The following is a 17095-nucleotide window of genomic DNA, read 5'->3' on the forward strand; positions in this document are numbered from 1 at the left end:
TGGGCTTTAATTTCAACCTCTGGGAAGCTTTTGATCTCTCTTAAATGAAAGGTTTCAAAAATATATATCCATCAGAGAAGGTGTTACATACAACTGTCTGACTCACGCATAACTAGAGCCTGGTTTTCGTGCCTACAGCCGTTTGCTTTCCCAAATGTGGTGTGCACTTGGTGGGAGAGAATTTGGCAAAATCAGACACTGTGATGAAGCAAGAATGACTCTGATGTTGTTTTTTCCCTGACTTATAAGCTTGTCCAAATAATGTGGGTTTCTAGGAAATATACTTTTCCATCTTACTTTTTCTTTTTTTTTTCTTTTTTCTTTTTTTTTTTTTCTTGGAGCACCATAGTATTCCCCAGCCTGTGTTCTTGCTAAGGTAGGGAGCTCTACTTCCACTCATGTGTTTACAGCTCATCACACAATCAAGTAACGGCTGTACTTTGAGTGAGACGTAAAAAGTGCATATAAGGTCACTGATGACGGTCAGCCATGTGTTTCGCTGTTTCTTTATCCATTCGAATCAACCAAGAGCAGTTGTTCTAAAAACAGAACACCTGGCTTCACCCTGATGATGCAGAATGGAGACCAGCTCTGCCCACCCAGTGCCAAGGTAGCACAGTCATCGGCACACCAAGGGATACCGAGGCACACTCTTTCTTATGGTCTTAGATAAGACCTTACTTCATGGACTTTTAATAAACAGACCATTGAAAAACACTGTATTCTGACATCATGAGTAACTTCTGAAGACATCAGTGGGATGCTAGATTCGTTTGTGGTTATTGTTCAGATTGTAAAGCCTATCAATCACTGCACCAGTGAGACCAAAAAAATTTTATTTCTACTTTTTCAGAAGCTATGTTTTCATGATTGGGCCATTCTTGAAAATTGCACTTTTTCCCCCCAGTAGGTTTCTCATTATATATCCTTTCCCGAATGATGTGTTTCTCATGGATGACCTTTGTCACAGCACATGGTATTTTGCATTAGAGCCCCTGAAGTATTCTTATTTGGCTTTTTAAATGTGTGTATGTTGCCACCAGGTAGCAGTAGAGAGTCCCAATCAAATACTTCATGCGGAATGCCCTGTGCATTGGAGGGTCTGCAAGTAGAGGCTTGTGAATATCGATTTTAAGTGTTTGCCCACGAGAACAAAATGAAATGGCTTTGGTAAAGACATCTCTTTCCGTAGTTCACTATTTTTAATGGTGCTGGTAGCTTTCCCTCTCTTTGACAACATATCCATCTTACGGGAGAGAATGAAGTTCCTCTTCCTCATGGTCTGAAATCTTCCTTTGTGTTCTAGATGTCTCTTGTCTTTCTCCCCGCCAGATATTTTGTGTGTCTGTAGGAAAATGTTTTCTGATTGCTCTTCCCACTCGTGTTCAGTGAGGCAAGTCTTGCCTCAGTTTCCCCTAGGTCCACGTTCTGTTTTGTCCTTACACAATCTCTTTTCTTTCTGGGTGGTTACAATAGCACATCTGACTGATGCAGGGATGTGAGGATTTGAAACTTCCTGCTTTCCTTTATCTCAGAGAATGGATTCTTGCCTTGTAATGTGCTGCAGACAGTGACTACATGTATACATTCACAGGTATTTCAAAACACAGCAAGACATAATTTTGAGGGCTGGTGCCTGTGTCAGTTTCCTGAGGCCACAGGAAAGTACCCTCAACTGGCTTCCATGATAGACAGTCGCATACTCACAGCTGTGGAGGCTGGAAGTCCACCATCAAGGTGTGGGCAGGACTGGCTCCTTCTGAGGGCAGAGGGGGAGTCTGTTCCATGCCTCCCTCTGCCCCCCCTCAGCTGATGTGTCCTCAGGCCTTCTCCCTTGGCCGTGACACCGTCTTCGGCTGGGGCCCGCCTGTCTAAATATCTCTTTTTATAAGGACCCCAGCCTTAGTGGATTGGACTCACCCTAATAACCTCAGTTACCTTGACTGGATCTGCAATGACCCGACTTCTAACGAAGACATGTGCTGAGGGACCGTGGGTTAAAATGTGAGCATATCTCTTGGCGGTGGCAGGGTGGGGGGGAGAACAGGATTAAACCCATACCAATGTCTAATAGAAAAGAAAATTTACCTATTTCATTGTGCCTCTCAATCCGAATTCCCTTCAACCTGAGAGTTTGCTGCTAATCACAGAGGCAGAGACTTTCGAAGTGTCACTCCATATTTGCTGTCATGTGGTCTGTTGAGGGGAGTTTTTCAGTGAAAGCAGTTCAAATACTGCCCTAGTAGTTCTCAGAATTCACAGCTAAATTATATGTGTAAACCATAAGTTCACACATTTATGTTCAACTTTTTATTATTAAGGTAAGATCTTTTCTTCCCTTCTTCTTTGTCTCTTTCGCCTCCTTCTTCTTCTTTAGTTTGGACTTTTGTCTTGAGAATCAGAATTATAGAGAGAAATTAGGCTATTTCTAAATTGATTCAGCTTCTGGAAATGTCAGGAGCCAAGCTTGGAGACTAAATCTAAGTGTGTCTTCTTCGGTATAGAGGGGATGCCCATTCCCCCATCAGGCGGAGCCTTGGGCTTTGTGTCCTCAGCACCCTGTGGTCAGGAGTGTACCCCATAATGAGGGGGGTCCCACAAGGATGTGTGAGGACACAAGCAGGAGGAGGGAAGGCAAAGAGACACATGTCATGACTGCAGTCACTCTCTGAAGCAGGGAAGAATATTAACTAGGTTTCACAGCAAAGGCAGAAAAGGAGCTTTTGGTCCACTTTTCATCTAGAACCCCAAGAGGAAGATGCCCTGTGGAGTACCTGCATCCATCAGCAACAACCTGGGCAAGCTACCTTGGAATGAAATTGGCTTTAGGGTCGTGAAGAGTTGGGGCACAGATTGTGAGTTCAGCTGTCTGGAGGCTCCCTCAGCCCCCAAGTGTCATGGAAGGTATCTGGAAAATTCTCTGTGCTCTTAGCTGGCCATGCTTGGAGGGGCTGACACAGTGAGGGCAGAATGACTCTGTAGCTGAGGGATGAAGGTAGAGTCACCTCACCTGATAGGGCATTACCTGAAGAGATGCAGTGTTATATGTCAGCTTCTAAAAAGGTAAATTGGCGGGCAGGGGGTTGGGGTGACTGGGTGATGGGCACTGAGGGGGGCACTTGGCGGGATGAGCACTGGGTGTTATGCTGTATGTTGGCAAATTGAACTCCAATAAAAAAAAAGAAAAAGGTAAATTGGCTTATAATTGCCCTGCATTTGGAGTAGAAGGCTAACATGCAGAGAAGACAAAGTCCAGAAGCCCAATAGGACTTTTTATTTCTTATAAACCTTTCCAGTAAGGAAATTTTTTTCTCAAGAGCTCCACAACAGACCCTTTATCACCTCTCATTGACAAGACTTGGGTCATGTGCTTGCTCTAAACCATTCCCTGGGTGTTAGTCCTTCTGGGTTCTTCAGGAAGCAGATGCCAAGACAGGATTAGATATGCAAGACATTTAGGAGCAGCATGCCCACAAGGGACAGGCAAGATGGAGCCGAGAGAGGCCAGGAGGGATGTCCAGCTATAGGGAAGATCTGACCACAAGCAGAGGAGAGAGGGAAGGAAGGACAGTTGGGTGGGAGCATCTCAGATTGGAGAGCAGTTCTAGAGAATTCAGCAAGGCTGCAGGAGAGTCTCTGAGCCAGAGTCATCTTATCACATGACACAGTGTCTCCTGGGAAATGGCCAGTCTCGGACCCCCTGGGTGGGAGCAGCCCACAGCGAGCTTGACTTGGGATGGGCACTACCAATCAGTTATGCTCTGCAGTTGTGTGAGCAAAGGCACGATCACGTTGGGCCCCACACCTGGCAAGGCAGCTGTGCCCACTATGATCACGTGGGACAATCATGCGTTAGCTAAGACACGTGGGGGAGGCATGAGCACCGGAACAAAAGTGAGCCTTTGGCAGGATGGGGAAGGGAAGTAGATATTGGTCAGCAATTAAATGCATCTGCTCCGATAAGGTCATCTCTTTATGGAAAACATCTGGGTTTAATGCCTTTTCTTTCTTTTTCTTCCTCTTCTCTTTCTTTTTGGGGATAATGGGTGGGACTCAGAAAACCATTTCAGCCCCTCTTAGGCTTATTGATTTATTTAGGGTTCTATTGTTAAGCCAGTTTTGGAATTTGTATTTTGCTAGAGAAGTATCCAGTTCATCTAATTCTTTCAAACTTTTCAAATGTAATAATAGTATTGCCTTAGCATTAAAAAAAAAAATCTCACTGTACTTCTAAGTAACTATGTCTCTTCCACTGGTTCCTTGTCTCATTTTTGTTTCATTCAGACCCTCCAAAGATTTGTCTCTGAGACATATAAAAACCAGATTTTTGTCTTTTTAACTCCAAGTTTGTGATTTATATAAATTTTAATAAATAAAATTTAACTCCAAGTTTGTGATTTATATAAATTTTAATTTTTTCTTTCCTTTATCTTCACATGGGTTTATTTTGGTGTTGTATTTTTAGTTTCTAGAGCTCAATTCTTAATTCATTTTATCTTCAACCTTTTTTCCCCTCTGTTACATGTATTTAGGGCAATCAGTTTTGCCATACAAAAGCTCTTAATTTTGTTGTAGTGTAAGCTATCAACTTATAACTTTATGTTTAGACAATTTATATTTGTGTGTTAGGAGATTTTTGTCTCATTCAGGGTCATGAAACTATTCTTCTGTGTTTTCTTCTAGAAGCCTTATTGTTTTACCTGTTGTATTATGAGCTATAATCCACCCAGAGTTGATTTTGCACACGTTGTGAAGTAGAATCAATATCTTTTTCCACATGACTATCCAGTTGACCCAGTGCCATTTGGTGAAAAGACAGTCCGTTCCCCATTTGTCTTAAATCCCAAACTGTATGTGTGTGGATCTGTTTCTGGACTCTATTCTGTTTCATTGATCTGTGTAGTACCATCATAACTTAATTACCTTATATTAAAGCAAGTCTTGATATTTGCTAGTGTAAGTTTTCCCACTTTGTTCTTGAAGATGATCTTTGATATTACTGACTCTTCGCATTTCCATAGCAACTTTTAAGTATGCCTATCAATTTTTATAACATTCTTTTGGATTTTGATGGGAATTGCACTCAATCTATATGTCAACTTGGAGAGACCTGAAAACTTTCCAATACCAAATTTTTCAATCCATAAATATGGTATATCCATCCATTTATTTAAAAATTCTCTCATGTTTCTAATTTTTAATGTTTATGTCATATATTTTTTGTAAATTTATTCCCAGTTTGTTATTTTGATGTTATCATAAATGGCATTTTTTTCATTTTCAGTTTATTTGCCAGTTATGGAAGTCTTGATTTTTTGTATATTGGCATTCTATTTTTACTATATTCACTTATTAATACTAATAATTAATATATTCTTTTGTAGTAGATATATAAACAATTATGGCACCTACAAATATGGTAATTTTGTTTCTTCTTTTCTAATCTTGTATATTTTATTTATTTTTCTTGCTACATTGTACTACTTAGGATATTTGATATGATATTGAAGAGTAATAGTTGACAGAAGCTATGTTTGTCATGCTTCTCATTTCAGGGGCAATGGACCCTGTAATTCCCCATCATGTATAATGTTTGCTAAGAATTTTTGATAACTATTTTATCCAATGAAAGAAACTTTTTTTGGATAACTTTTTTATCCAATGAAAGAAACTTTTTCTAATTTGCTTCGTCATAAATAAATGTGGAATTTTATCAAATGCTTTTTCTACATTTTTTGGAGTGATCATATGTTTTTTCCTTCATATATTGTGTTGTTTTTTTCCCTTCAGTATACTGAATTATGTTGATTTCTAAGTGTTAAACCCATATTACCTTCCTGTAGTAAACTTCACTTCGTCATTATCATTATTATATTTTATTAGTATTTATTATTTCATTATTAATAAAAAGTTATCCTTTTATGTATCACTGAGTATAATTTTAAATTATTTTATTTATGATATTTTTGGTAGCTATGTCCAGGAGAGGTTTTTTGTTTTTCTTGTAATGTATTCATGTCAAGTCTTGGTATTAATTTACACTGTCTTTATAAAACAAGTTTAGAGTGTTTTCTGAGTTCTTATTCTCTGCAATAGTATGTATAAAACTGGTGTTATTTCTTCTTTAAATATTTGGAAATACTCAACAGGAAATTCTTAGAAGTGTGTGTTTGGGGTCTTTAAAATATATAGAACTACTCAGAGTTTTAGTTGCCTTTTATGTCAGTTTTGTTTCATGGACTTTGTCTATAGGTGTACCTCATTTTATTGCAGTTGGTAGATACTGTATTTTTTACAAAGGTTTGTGGAAATCCTGCATTGAACAAGTCTATTGACACCATTTACCCAACAGACTTTGCTTATTTTATGTCTCAGTGTCACATTTTGGTAATTCTCAGAATATCTCAAAATTTTTTGTTATTACTCTCTTTGTGATGGTGATTTGTGATCAGTAACAACATCTAGCTGAAAGCTTACCATGTGAGCTTATTTTTTTGAGCTTATTTTTTTAAATAAAAGTATTTTTAGTTTTTAATTTTTTTAAGATTTTTTATTTTTAAATAATCTCTACATTCAACATGGGGCTTAAACTCAGGACCCTGAGATCAAGAGTTTCATGCTCTACTGACTGAGCCAGCCAGGTGCTCTGCAATAAATTTTTAAGTTAAGGTACATACATTATTTTCTTAGACATAATACTACTGAATGCTTAATGTGCTATATAATATCACTTGTATATGCACCAAGGAACCAAAAAATTCATTTGACTCATTTTATTGTGTTGAAGCAAATGGTGGATATTTGTCATTTCTAATAGCTGAGTAATATTCCATTGTATACATAAACCACATCTTCTTTATTCACTCATCTTTCGATGGACACCGAGGCTCCTTCCACAGTTTGGCTATTGTAGACATTGCTGCTAGAAACATCGGGGTGCAGGTGTCCCGGCGTTTCATTGCATCTGAATCTTTGGGGTAAATCCCCAACAGTGCAATTGCTGGGTCGTAGGGCAGGTCTATTTTTAACTCTTTGAGGAACCTCCACACAGTTTTCCAGAGTGGCTGCACCAGTTCACATTCCCACCAACAGTGTAAGAGGGTTCCCTTTTCTCCGCATCCTCTCCAACATTTGTGGTTTCCTGCCTTGTTAATTTTCCCCATTCTCACTGGTGTGAGGTGGTATCTCATTGTGGTTTTGATTTGTATTTCCCTGATGGCAAGTGATGCAGAGCATTTTCTCATATGCATGTTGGCCATGTCTATGTCTTCCTCTGTGAGATTTTTGTTCATGTCTTTTGCCCATTTCATGATTGGATTGTTTGTTTCTTTGGTGTTGAGTTTAATAAGTTCTTTATAGATCTTGGAAACTAGCCCTTTATCTGATATGTCATTTGCAAGTATCTTCTCCCATTCTGTAGGTTGTCTTTGAGTTTTGTTGACTGTATCCTTTGCTGTGCAAAAGCTTCTTATCTTGATGAAGTCCCAATAGTTCATTTTTATATCCTTTTATTATTTCTTCATTGTCTCCAGGATCTGTAGTGAGTGCCTTTTCTCATTCTTGATACTGATTGTTTGTTTCTACTTTCTTTTTAACTTGATCAGTCATTTTGGGGGGCTACTGCTTTTATTAGACTTTTCACAGAAACACATTTTGACTTTATTACCAATTTTAATGTAGTTTCCTTTCTATATCATTAATATCCATTCTCATCTTTATTATCTCTGTTCTTTCACTTTCTCTGGATTCAATAAACTATTCCTTTTTTAACTTTTTGAGTTGACTGTTTAGGTCATTTATTTTCTTCCTTTTTTTCCCATAATACATGTATTTAAGTCTATGAATTTCATTCCAAGTGTGCCTTATATTTTATCCCACAATTTTTTTATGATTTATTTATTTATTTATTATAGACGGCAGAGAGGCAGGAGGAGGAAGAAGCAGGCTCCATGCAGGGAGCCCGACATGGGACTCGATCCCAGGACCCCAGGATTGCGCCCTGGGCCAAAGGCAGGTGCCAAACTGCTGAGCCACCTGGGGATCCCCTTATTCCACAAATTTTGATATGAAATCTTTTCCATCATCATTCAAATTGTATTATAATTTTCATAGTGATATATTCTTTGATTTATGGAATATTTAGAAGTGTCTTATCCAAGTATGTAGAAATTTTCCAGTAATCTCATCATTATTTTATAGCTTCATTTCACTTTAGTCAAAGAACATATTCTATATTATGTTCTTTTTTTTTGAAATCTGATGAAACTTAATTGGTGGCTCAGAACATAGCAAATATTAGAAGATATGATGCATCATCTTCTGTTGTTGATCACTGTTCATATGTCAATTTTATCATGGTATTATTAATGGTTTTATTAAAAACAATAGACTACTAAAAAAATTAAATAAAAATAATAGCCTACTGGTTGTTGTCTGCTCATTCTATTAGTTACCATAAGAGATATGGTAAAACTGCCACTGTGGGGATCCCTGGGTGGCGCAGCGGTTTGGCGCCTGCCTTTGGCCCAGGGCGCGATCCTGGGGATCCGGGATTGAATCCCACGTCGGGCTCCCGGTGCATGGAGCCTGCTTCTCCCTCTGCCTGTGTCTCTGCCTCTCTCTCTCTCACTGTGTGCCTATCATGAATAAATAAAAATTAAAAAAAAAAACTGCCACTGTGACTGTTCCTTTATTTAGTTCTTTTCTAATCTTGTTAATTTCAAATTATTTATCTTTGAGGCTAGATTGTTAGGCACATTCACATTTAGAGTCGTTACCTCTTCTAGTGATATGACTGTTTTACCCTTATGAAACTATTTTCTTTCAGCACTTTAGAGTCTGAAAGTCTTTCAGTGCTGATAAAGTCTTTCAGCACTTTATCGCTCCATTGTCTTCTGGCTTCCGTTAATTCTGTTGAGAAGTCAGCTGTTGGTCTTATTTTTGTGCCTTAGGAGGTTTTGCTGCTTTTAAGTGTATTCTCCTTGGTTTTTGTTTTCATCCATTTGACTGTGAGGTAATTAGTGGCTCTCTTCTGCTTGAGGTTTGTGGTACTTCACAACTCTGGTTTCATATCCACCATCAAATTTGGAAGATTCTCGTTTATTGCTCCTGCACATTTATTTCTATTGCATTCTCTCTGTTCTCTTTTTCTGGGGCTATAGGTATATACTTTTATCTCTCAATGTCTACTTTCCAGTTCCTTCTTACCTGTCCATTTGCTGATTCTCTCTTCAAGTATGTGTAATCCAGGGGCCAGCAAATCCTAGCCAGCAAGCTGATGGCTTGTTTTTGTAAGTGGAATTTTACTGGGACACAGCCAAAGCCATTTGTTTATAGATTGTGGCTGCTTTTTCACTATACCAGCCACATCAAATAACTGAAATGGGGATGATATGGCCTGAAAACTATAATGTTTACTATCTAGTTCTTTATGAAAGTATTTGCTGAACTCCAGTCTAATCCACTGTCAAGTCTATCCATTGAGATACTGATTTAAATGATCATGCTTCATACTTCTAGAATCGCCATTTTATTTATTTATTTGCTTACTTATTTAAGATTTTATTTATTATTTGAGAGAGAGAGTGAGTGAACATGCATGGAGGTGGGAAGGGGAAGAGGGAGAGGGAGAGATAGGCTCCCCACTGAGCAGGGAGCCTGATGTGGGGGCTGAATTCTAGGACCTGGGGATCATGACCTGAGCCAAAAGCAAATGCTTAACCAACTGAGCCACCCAGTCTCCCCTGCCATTTTATTTTTATTGTAGCTTCTTGTTTGTAGTAAAATTCTCTCTCTTGTCATTTAGTTTCTTTTTTAATTATTTATTTATTCATGAGATACTCAGAGAGAGAGAGAGGCAGAGACACAGGCAGAGGGAGAAGCAGGCTCCACACAGGGAGCCCAATGTGGGACCCGATCCTGGGACCCCAGGACCACACCCTGGGCTGAAGGCAGGCATTAAACTGATGAGCCATCCAGGGACCCCCGTTATTTAGTTTCTTAAGCATTGTAACCACTGTATCTTAGCTTAGGCTTTCTAAAAAACAGAGCCTAAGGAGAGCTGTGTGCTAACAGTGGTGCTCTAATACCCTGGGATTAGAAGGAGTATTGTGAGACATGAGCTGAAGCCAAAGCTAGAGTTAGAGGGGGTGGTGGCAGTATATATAGGTGTTTAAATTTCTATCAGGTGAAGCCAATATCTGGATGTTCTGTAATTCCACTTATAGTCTATTCCTCCACCTTTTTTGGTTGTTATTAAAATTTACCTTTTTGTGTGCCTAGTTATTTTTAAGTTTTTCTATGTATAGTAGATGAAAGATTATAGATATGATTTGACACTGGATTAATTTCTGCTTTTGGAACACAGATTAGCAGCCAATTACCTTCAGCCAACAGGAATTGAAGTAATTTGAACCTGGCCTTTCATTCCCTTTGAAAATTGGTCTACTTCCAGTTCACACTTTTTCCTAGGAGAGAGCTTTTTGGGGTCTCAGTTGGGTGCCTGGGGCATTTACCAGTAAGGCATCAGCTTGGTGGATCTTGGGCTCCAGTGTTTGTTCTCAGCCACACGAGTCTGATGACAGGTCTGCTCAGCTTCTCAGCCACTCAGTCACCACTTGCATGATGGAAAATGCCTTCAGCAGAAATGTGGTGCCAGAGGGGGTGCCAAGTGTTATGCTCACCTCTCTGGGCTTTCTTTGTGTCTGGGCTCTTGGCCCTGCAAACACTCACTAGTATGGTAGTTCTCTGGTGCCTTCAACTACATTAAAAAATATTTTAGGCAGTGTTTTCACTTATTCTCACTGGCAGGATTCATCAGAGACAAGCCATTCTTCCATAGCTAGAGAAAAACCTTTTAGAAATGTTTTGTGCCCCTATGACCACTGTACACCCCCTCCCCCACCACACTGCCCTGCCTCTCCTCCCCAACAACACATCTCGTGCTGGACTTTTTATACTGTTTTATAATCAGATACATCAAAGTATTATTTTTTTAGTCAACTCTTATTTATTGACATTTATAAATAAGCTTTACTGATTGATTTCATCATTACTGTTTCTTGCATCCACTACCTTCTTCTGCTTTTCTATTATTAGTCTTGTTTGGTACCTTTTAGTAGCTTTTTCTTTTTTTTTTTTTCCGATAAGGGTCTCAAGTGGTAAAGTTTTGGTCATTTTGTGTCTGAAAATATCTTTATTTCATTGACTATGATTGTTAATTTGATCATAGATCATTCATAGATTGATAATTGATCTTTGATTATTGGTTAATAATTTAAAGAATTCTAGATGAAAAGTTATTATTCCTCGTCACTTTAAAGGTATGATTTTGTTTTCTTGAATCCAGTGTTTTCTGTGAGAAATTTGATGCCAATGCTTTGTAGGTAATCTTATTTGTTTCTTTCTGAACTTTTAAGATTTTTCTTTATCTTGGTGGTTGTAACTTTTTAAAAATGTCTGCTCAGAACTTGATAAAAATTTTTTGAACCAAGTATACCTGTCTTTCTCAAGGTCTAGGAAATTCTCAGCAATTACATCATCAAATATCGGCTACTCATTATTTACTCTAGGTCTCTGACTTGAACTCCATCCATATGTGATGTGTGTTGGCATTTCTGGATCAGTTCTGCATGAACTCAACTTCTTTTTCATCTTTCTTTTTCTCTTTTTGCTGCATCAGTCCTGCAGCAATACCTCCTTCTTGCCTCTGCTTGCACATGCACTGTGGTACCCTTTCTCCTCTTTAGTTAGATTCTGGAGCGCTAGTAAACATCATGTGTAAACACTATGTATTTCTGTGTGTTTGTGTTTTTGCTGTTGTGCTTTCAGAAAACCTTTTTGAAAGTATTTGCTTAAGGATATTATTATTGAAAGTGTAAGAATCCCAGTTATGTGCCATGTTGCAAACAAACCCAGCCTGTCCCAGTCCCTGCTCTCATGGAAATTAAAATCAGATATATCAGATAGGAAAAAGAAGTTACACAAACAAACAAGCCCACCTACACATTTGAGAACTCATTCACAGGCATGGAATCCTCTGGAAGGATGACTCCAGGGAGACTGGTTGAAGATCTGTTGAGCCCCCATGTATGCCAAACCTAAATGAAATGTTATCACATGTTAGAATTTTTGGAATTTTCATGTGCCATAGTTTGTTGTGATTGATATGTGATTGTCTGCCTACATTAGTGAAATAGATTCATCACATTTGGAAAGGTGCGGGAAGCACTACTCGGTGTATGCAGATACATGACCACAGTTCTCTCTGTCCAGACCAGGTACACTGTGGCCAAAGACAGTGTTGTCCAGTTCTTCTTCTACCAGCCGATCAGTCATCAGTGGAGACAAACTGACTTCTTTCCCTGCACTGTAACATGCGGAGGAGGTGAGGCACAGACTTCATTTGTGAATGCCAGGGCTCAGAGTTAGAAATGACACACTTGTGTTTTTTGAAGCTGACTTCAAAATTGGTGTTTGTGTAATACATGGCATCCTACTCAGCAGCTGGAATGCAGTGGTATTATCTTTATTCTTGAAGACAGATGAAAACAGGATTTGGAAAACACTTTTTACTTATAGCAAAAAGCAGGAAACATATTTACATTAATTCTTGAGTATCTTGTTTTGATTATCCTTAAAACATGTATTATTTTTAATTATCCATGGAAAACCTGAAAAACAGAGAGACCAGGTTGCTTGCCCTGTCTGATCGAGTCAATGGATGCATTGGTTCTAACATTTAGATTTTCACCCTATCCTCCCTCAGGTACCAAAACAGAACTTACCAAAGACAGAAGGGGTAGCTGCTAAGTGGTGAGGGGGAGAGCCTGCTCACTGCTCACTTAGTTCAGAGATTTCACAGGCAGCTGAGGAAGGCTCTGGGCCAGTTAACCCAGGGCTCTGCACATGTGCTACACATATTTGCAGGCTCATGTGGGGGATCATCATCTGTTTAATATGGAGGAAGTGTCTGCCTGGAGGAAATGAGGAGGCGACCAGAGCCTCCATTGAGATAAGTCTCTTTTAATGAACTGAATTTTTAAATTGAAGGTAAATGGTTCAACACTAGTGCCACCCCAGGAACCACAGTTACTAGAATTGCTCGAGGGACTCAATGCTGATACTTCCTCTCAAAGCACCGGGCAACAGTGCTGAGCATTTACGTGTATCAAACCATGAGCTAGGGCACTCATCTTCACATTTGTTCTTCCAAACAAACCTGTGAAAGATCTCTTTTCATGCCTATTTTTTTTTAAGATTTTATTTATTTATCTAATAGAGACACACACAGAGAGGCAGAGACATAGGCAGAGGGAGAAGCAGGCTCCCTGCAGGGAGCCCAATGTGGGACTCGATCCCGGAACTCCAGGATCATGACCTGAGCCAAAGGCAGACAGACATCTGCTCAACCACTGAGCCACCAGGTCCCCCCACCGCCGCCACCGCCCGCCCCATGCCTGTTTTATGTGTGAACAAACAGAAACATAGAAAAGCTAAAGAATGAGCTTCTGTTTGCTCAGCTAGTGGACAGCATGGCTAGGATCTAGCTCCAGGTCCGTCTGCTGCCAGAGCCCCATGCTCTAACTGATTTTCCTCTTATATCTCCCCCAACCACCTACCACACTTGGGAGCAGATCAGAGTACGCAGGCTCAGGTATGGTTGTGTTTGAAGGACTAGAATAAATCCTCCTTCAGCCCAGCCTAAGTCAGCCTGGCCCCAAACCACTGCTTCCCTGCAGGGCTACAGAATATCAGCTTATACAGAGAGCCACAAACTGAGTGCAGCTTCTGCCTTTTCTCCCTTAAACCACAGGCTTATCATGGAGGGCTCCTCAGCCAGCATCAGGTTCTCCTGAATGTGTACATCAGACCACTCTCTTCTGGGATTTAGGCTCCTAGTGAAAGCAGGAGGCAGGTGCTTTGTGGGACCACTGAGTAGCCCAGACCACAGAAGGAGCTGGTGTTGCTGGGAATGGAAGAGAAACAGTCTGGGGGTTGCATGGGGCTCTAGAAACAAGGTAAAAAGTTAACCTTCCAAGTGAGTTCTTCTTGGGCCAGGCGTGGGCAGTAGATTCCTAGATTATGATCTGATAGCAGTGATTCTCAAAGTGGGCTCCCTGGGCCAGGAACATCACCACCTCATGGGAACTTGTTGGAGATTCAGATTCTTGGCCCCTACCCTGGACCTGCTGAATCAGAAACTCTGGGACTGGGGTCCATCAATCCTGTGCAACAGTCCCTTCAAGAGATTATGGTGCAGTTTCAAGCTTAAGAACCACTGTTCCCTATGGGACACTTGGGTGGCTCAGTGGGTTAAACATCTGCTTTCAGCTCAGGTTGTGATCTCAGGGTCCTGGGATTGAGTCTCGCGTCAGGCTCTCTGCTCAGTGGGGAGCCTGCTTCTCCCTCTCCCTCTCCCTCTGCCTGCTGCACTCCTTGCTTGTGCACATTCTCTGTCAAATAAATTCATTCATTCATTCTTAAAAAAAAAAAAAGAACCACTGCTCTCTAAAGCAATGGCTTTGGATATCGGCTGTAGCCATATTAACCTCACTGCTTTTGCGTATCTGTGTTACCCCTGTACTATAACTTACGTTTTTTTTTTTCTTTCAATGGACCTTTTAAAAATTTACATAAACATAGGCACCAAAAAGGATCTAATATGATCACCTCAGAGTGGAAAACTGTGATCTGTTGCCATAAATAGAACACAATCGCAAAAATAAATACGACGGAAACAAAATGCTGGAGATCGTCTTTAAGTCCCTGCCAGAACCTCACGTTCTCTCAGGCCATTCTTGTTTCCCCCTGAACGTGAAATCTGGTTTTGTTGAACATGCTGAATATTGTTCTCAGGCAGAAGCTCCTTCAGAGCTTTGAGCCAGTGACCTTGCAACAGTGACCCCAAGGAAATTCTTACAACACATTTAGTCTTGTTGAAAGCTGATTGAGGTGAAACAGTGTTTGGAATTGAGACCATGATCTGCGTCAGTTCCATGAGTCTTTCCAGACCTGGGCCTCAGGCTCATTCTGGCCAAACTTGTTCTCCAAAAATTGTGTGACAACATTTACATCAAGAGGCAGTGTGGCCATGGAGCTTAAGTTCAGGGACCTGGACTCACTCCTTGGCTTTGCCACTACTTTGCTCTGAGATATCTTTGAACATCAATCTGATCATCCATAAACAGGATGATCCCCCCTTCTCTGCAGCATCATTGGGAGACAAAATGAGAGGACATATGTCAAGGAGCCCAGTACAGTGCCTGGCAATTAGTGAGTGCTCGGGAAATACCTGTTATGTCAGAGTCTAGACAAGCCTGAATCTTGTTAACAATGTCTCTGCATGATCTACAGAGTTCTGGCCGTCCCCACTCCTGGCATTTTCTGGTGATGAATTATGAGATACATACATGACTCAGTGCTGATAGTGAAAAGCTCTCTGGCGAAGTGGGACATATCTATAGATCCCTCCTTGTACACTTGATATCCAGAAGCAGAATCCTACCACCTCAGAGTCATGTGGGTCATGGCTCCAGGGAACACAGAATCTCTCATGGCCCCCAAAACAAAAGCAAAGAGCTGGTGGGGCTTTTTTTATTCTTACTCAGCAGGAAAACAAACATCTCTTTCTTTTTAATTTATTTGCTAACTCTAACAGCCAGTTATTCAGAGAGATGTTCCTGTTCAGACACAGAAGATAAAAGAGAAGCTTTCCACTTTCTGGGAGGGACATTTGTAATGGGATTTGGCTTAGTTCCATTGATTAAATCCTTGGAAGGAAAACAAATATGTCTCATACATGGGGACCAAAGGAAAGACACACTCAGCCCTGCTAGAATCATGGATGGGAGCACCTAGCAGTGAGTCTGCCCACCAAGCAGAAGCAGAGTGGTAGTTGTAAGAACAGAGGCAGACTTTAGGCTGCTTTTGGGGGTTCCCCTTGCAGCCTGCCATTTTGTGCACACTAGCAGAATCTCAGTACATTTGTTCATAATATAGGATAGGAAGCCAATCTGCCTTATTTCCTTCTCTTTAAGTTATCTCTGTACTGCCATAAAATTACAGAGGAAAATTGTCTCTCCTAAAATGATAAACACCTGTATGCTTTTTGTCTCCTAGAAGTATATTTCCATTTAGAAGAAAGATTTTTCTTTAATTCAAGGAGCTATAATCTCATTCTATTCTTGTGTTGGAGGAAATAAAAACACACACATAAAACCCACAAGGAGAGAATTACCAGAATTTAATTATATCAGTAATCAAGTGTACATGATATATGAAAAGGCCATTTCTGAGTGGTCAGATAATCAGGGGACTTAGTTCCCTGCTTCCTAAGATACTTGGATGGACTTTCCTGGTCTCATCTGTAATCATCTACGTGGGACTCTTAAGATTAGCCTGGAGAGAGTTCTGGGATCACTGCTACCATCTGATATTGTAGACTCTCTGGCAGATATTGGCACCCGAGTAACATTTTATTGACTCCATTTGGATTTTCGTTCTTGCGGTTTCAACCTTGCTTTTTATAATGCATACCAGTCTGTCCTTCTGCACTCAGCTTACATCCAAGCCATGGCCTGCAGAAAGCTGTCTAGTGGTTTATAAAATCAGATTCCTCTCGACAATCAAGCCCTTAAATGTATTTTTAGACCTTTAGACCAATTGGCTGTGGCTGAGAGCTTAGCTTTGGGCATTTTTTTTTTTTTCCCTGAAGAGCTCATTCTGGTTTTGAAAAATTGCCTTTTTTTTTTTTAACTTAGCATGACACTTATGTAGTGACAGGAAACCTGGAATCAGATATTTCAGGAAATAGAAGCTTCATTTTGTGAGTTTTTAAAGTTTATAGCACTCATCCATTTGGAATGTTCACTTTCCTTAGAGATGACAATTTGAATTTAATAGAATCGGAAGTGAGTCTTGATCCCTTCTCCTCTGAAGCCTTTGGAGGCAGGGGGCGGTATAGGAGATGGATTTGGGTTCTCCCTATAATGCTTACTTCCCTAGTTAGAGAAGTTTGTTGGCATCAGAGATGCCCCCACATCCCCCAGGACAGCAAAAGAGTGAAACGTGGTATACGCCAGTAACAGGATATTAA

At 40.1% G+C, this 17095-nt stretch overlaps 1 protein-coding gene across 3 annotated transcripts in view; it reads left to right on the forward strand.

Annotated features, from left to right (window-relative positions):
- Window positions 1-17095, forward strand: part of ADAMTSL3 (ADAMTS like 3) — a 338402-nt gene that overhangs the window by 185243 nt on the left and 136064 nt on the right. For all 3 annotated transcript variants that reach the window (XM_072801596.1, XM_072801608.1, XM_072801605.1), the window contains exon 10: window positions 12274-12385. In XM_072801596.1, the coding sequence (XP_072657697.1) occupies window positions 12274-12385 (112 nt within the window). The remainder of the gene's footprint in view (window positions 1-12273; window positions 12386-17095) is intronic.

Source organism: Canis lupus, chromosome 2 (assembly GCF_048164855.1).
Source record: "Canis lupus baileyi chromosome 2, mCanLup2.hap1, whole genome shotgun sequence".
Lineage (NCBI taxonomy): Eukaryota > Metazoa > Chordata > Mammalia > Carnivora > Canidae > Canis > Canis lupus.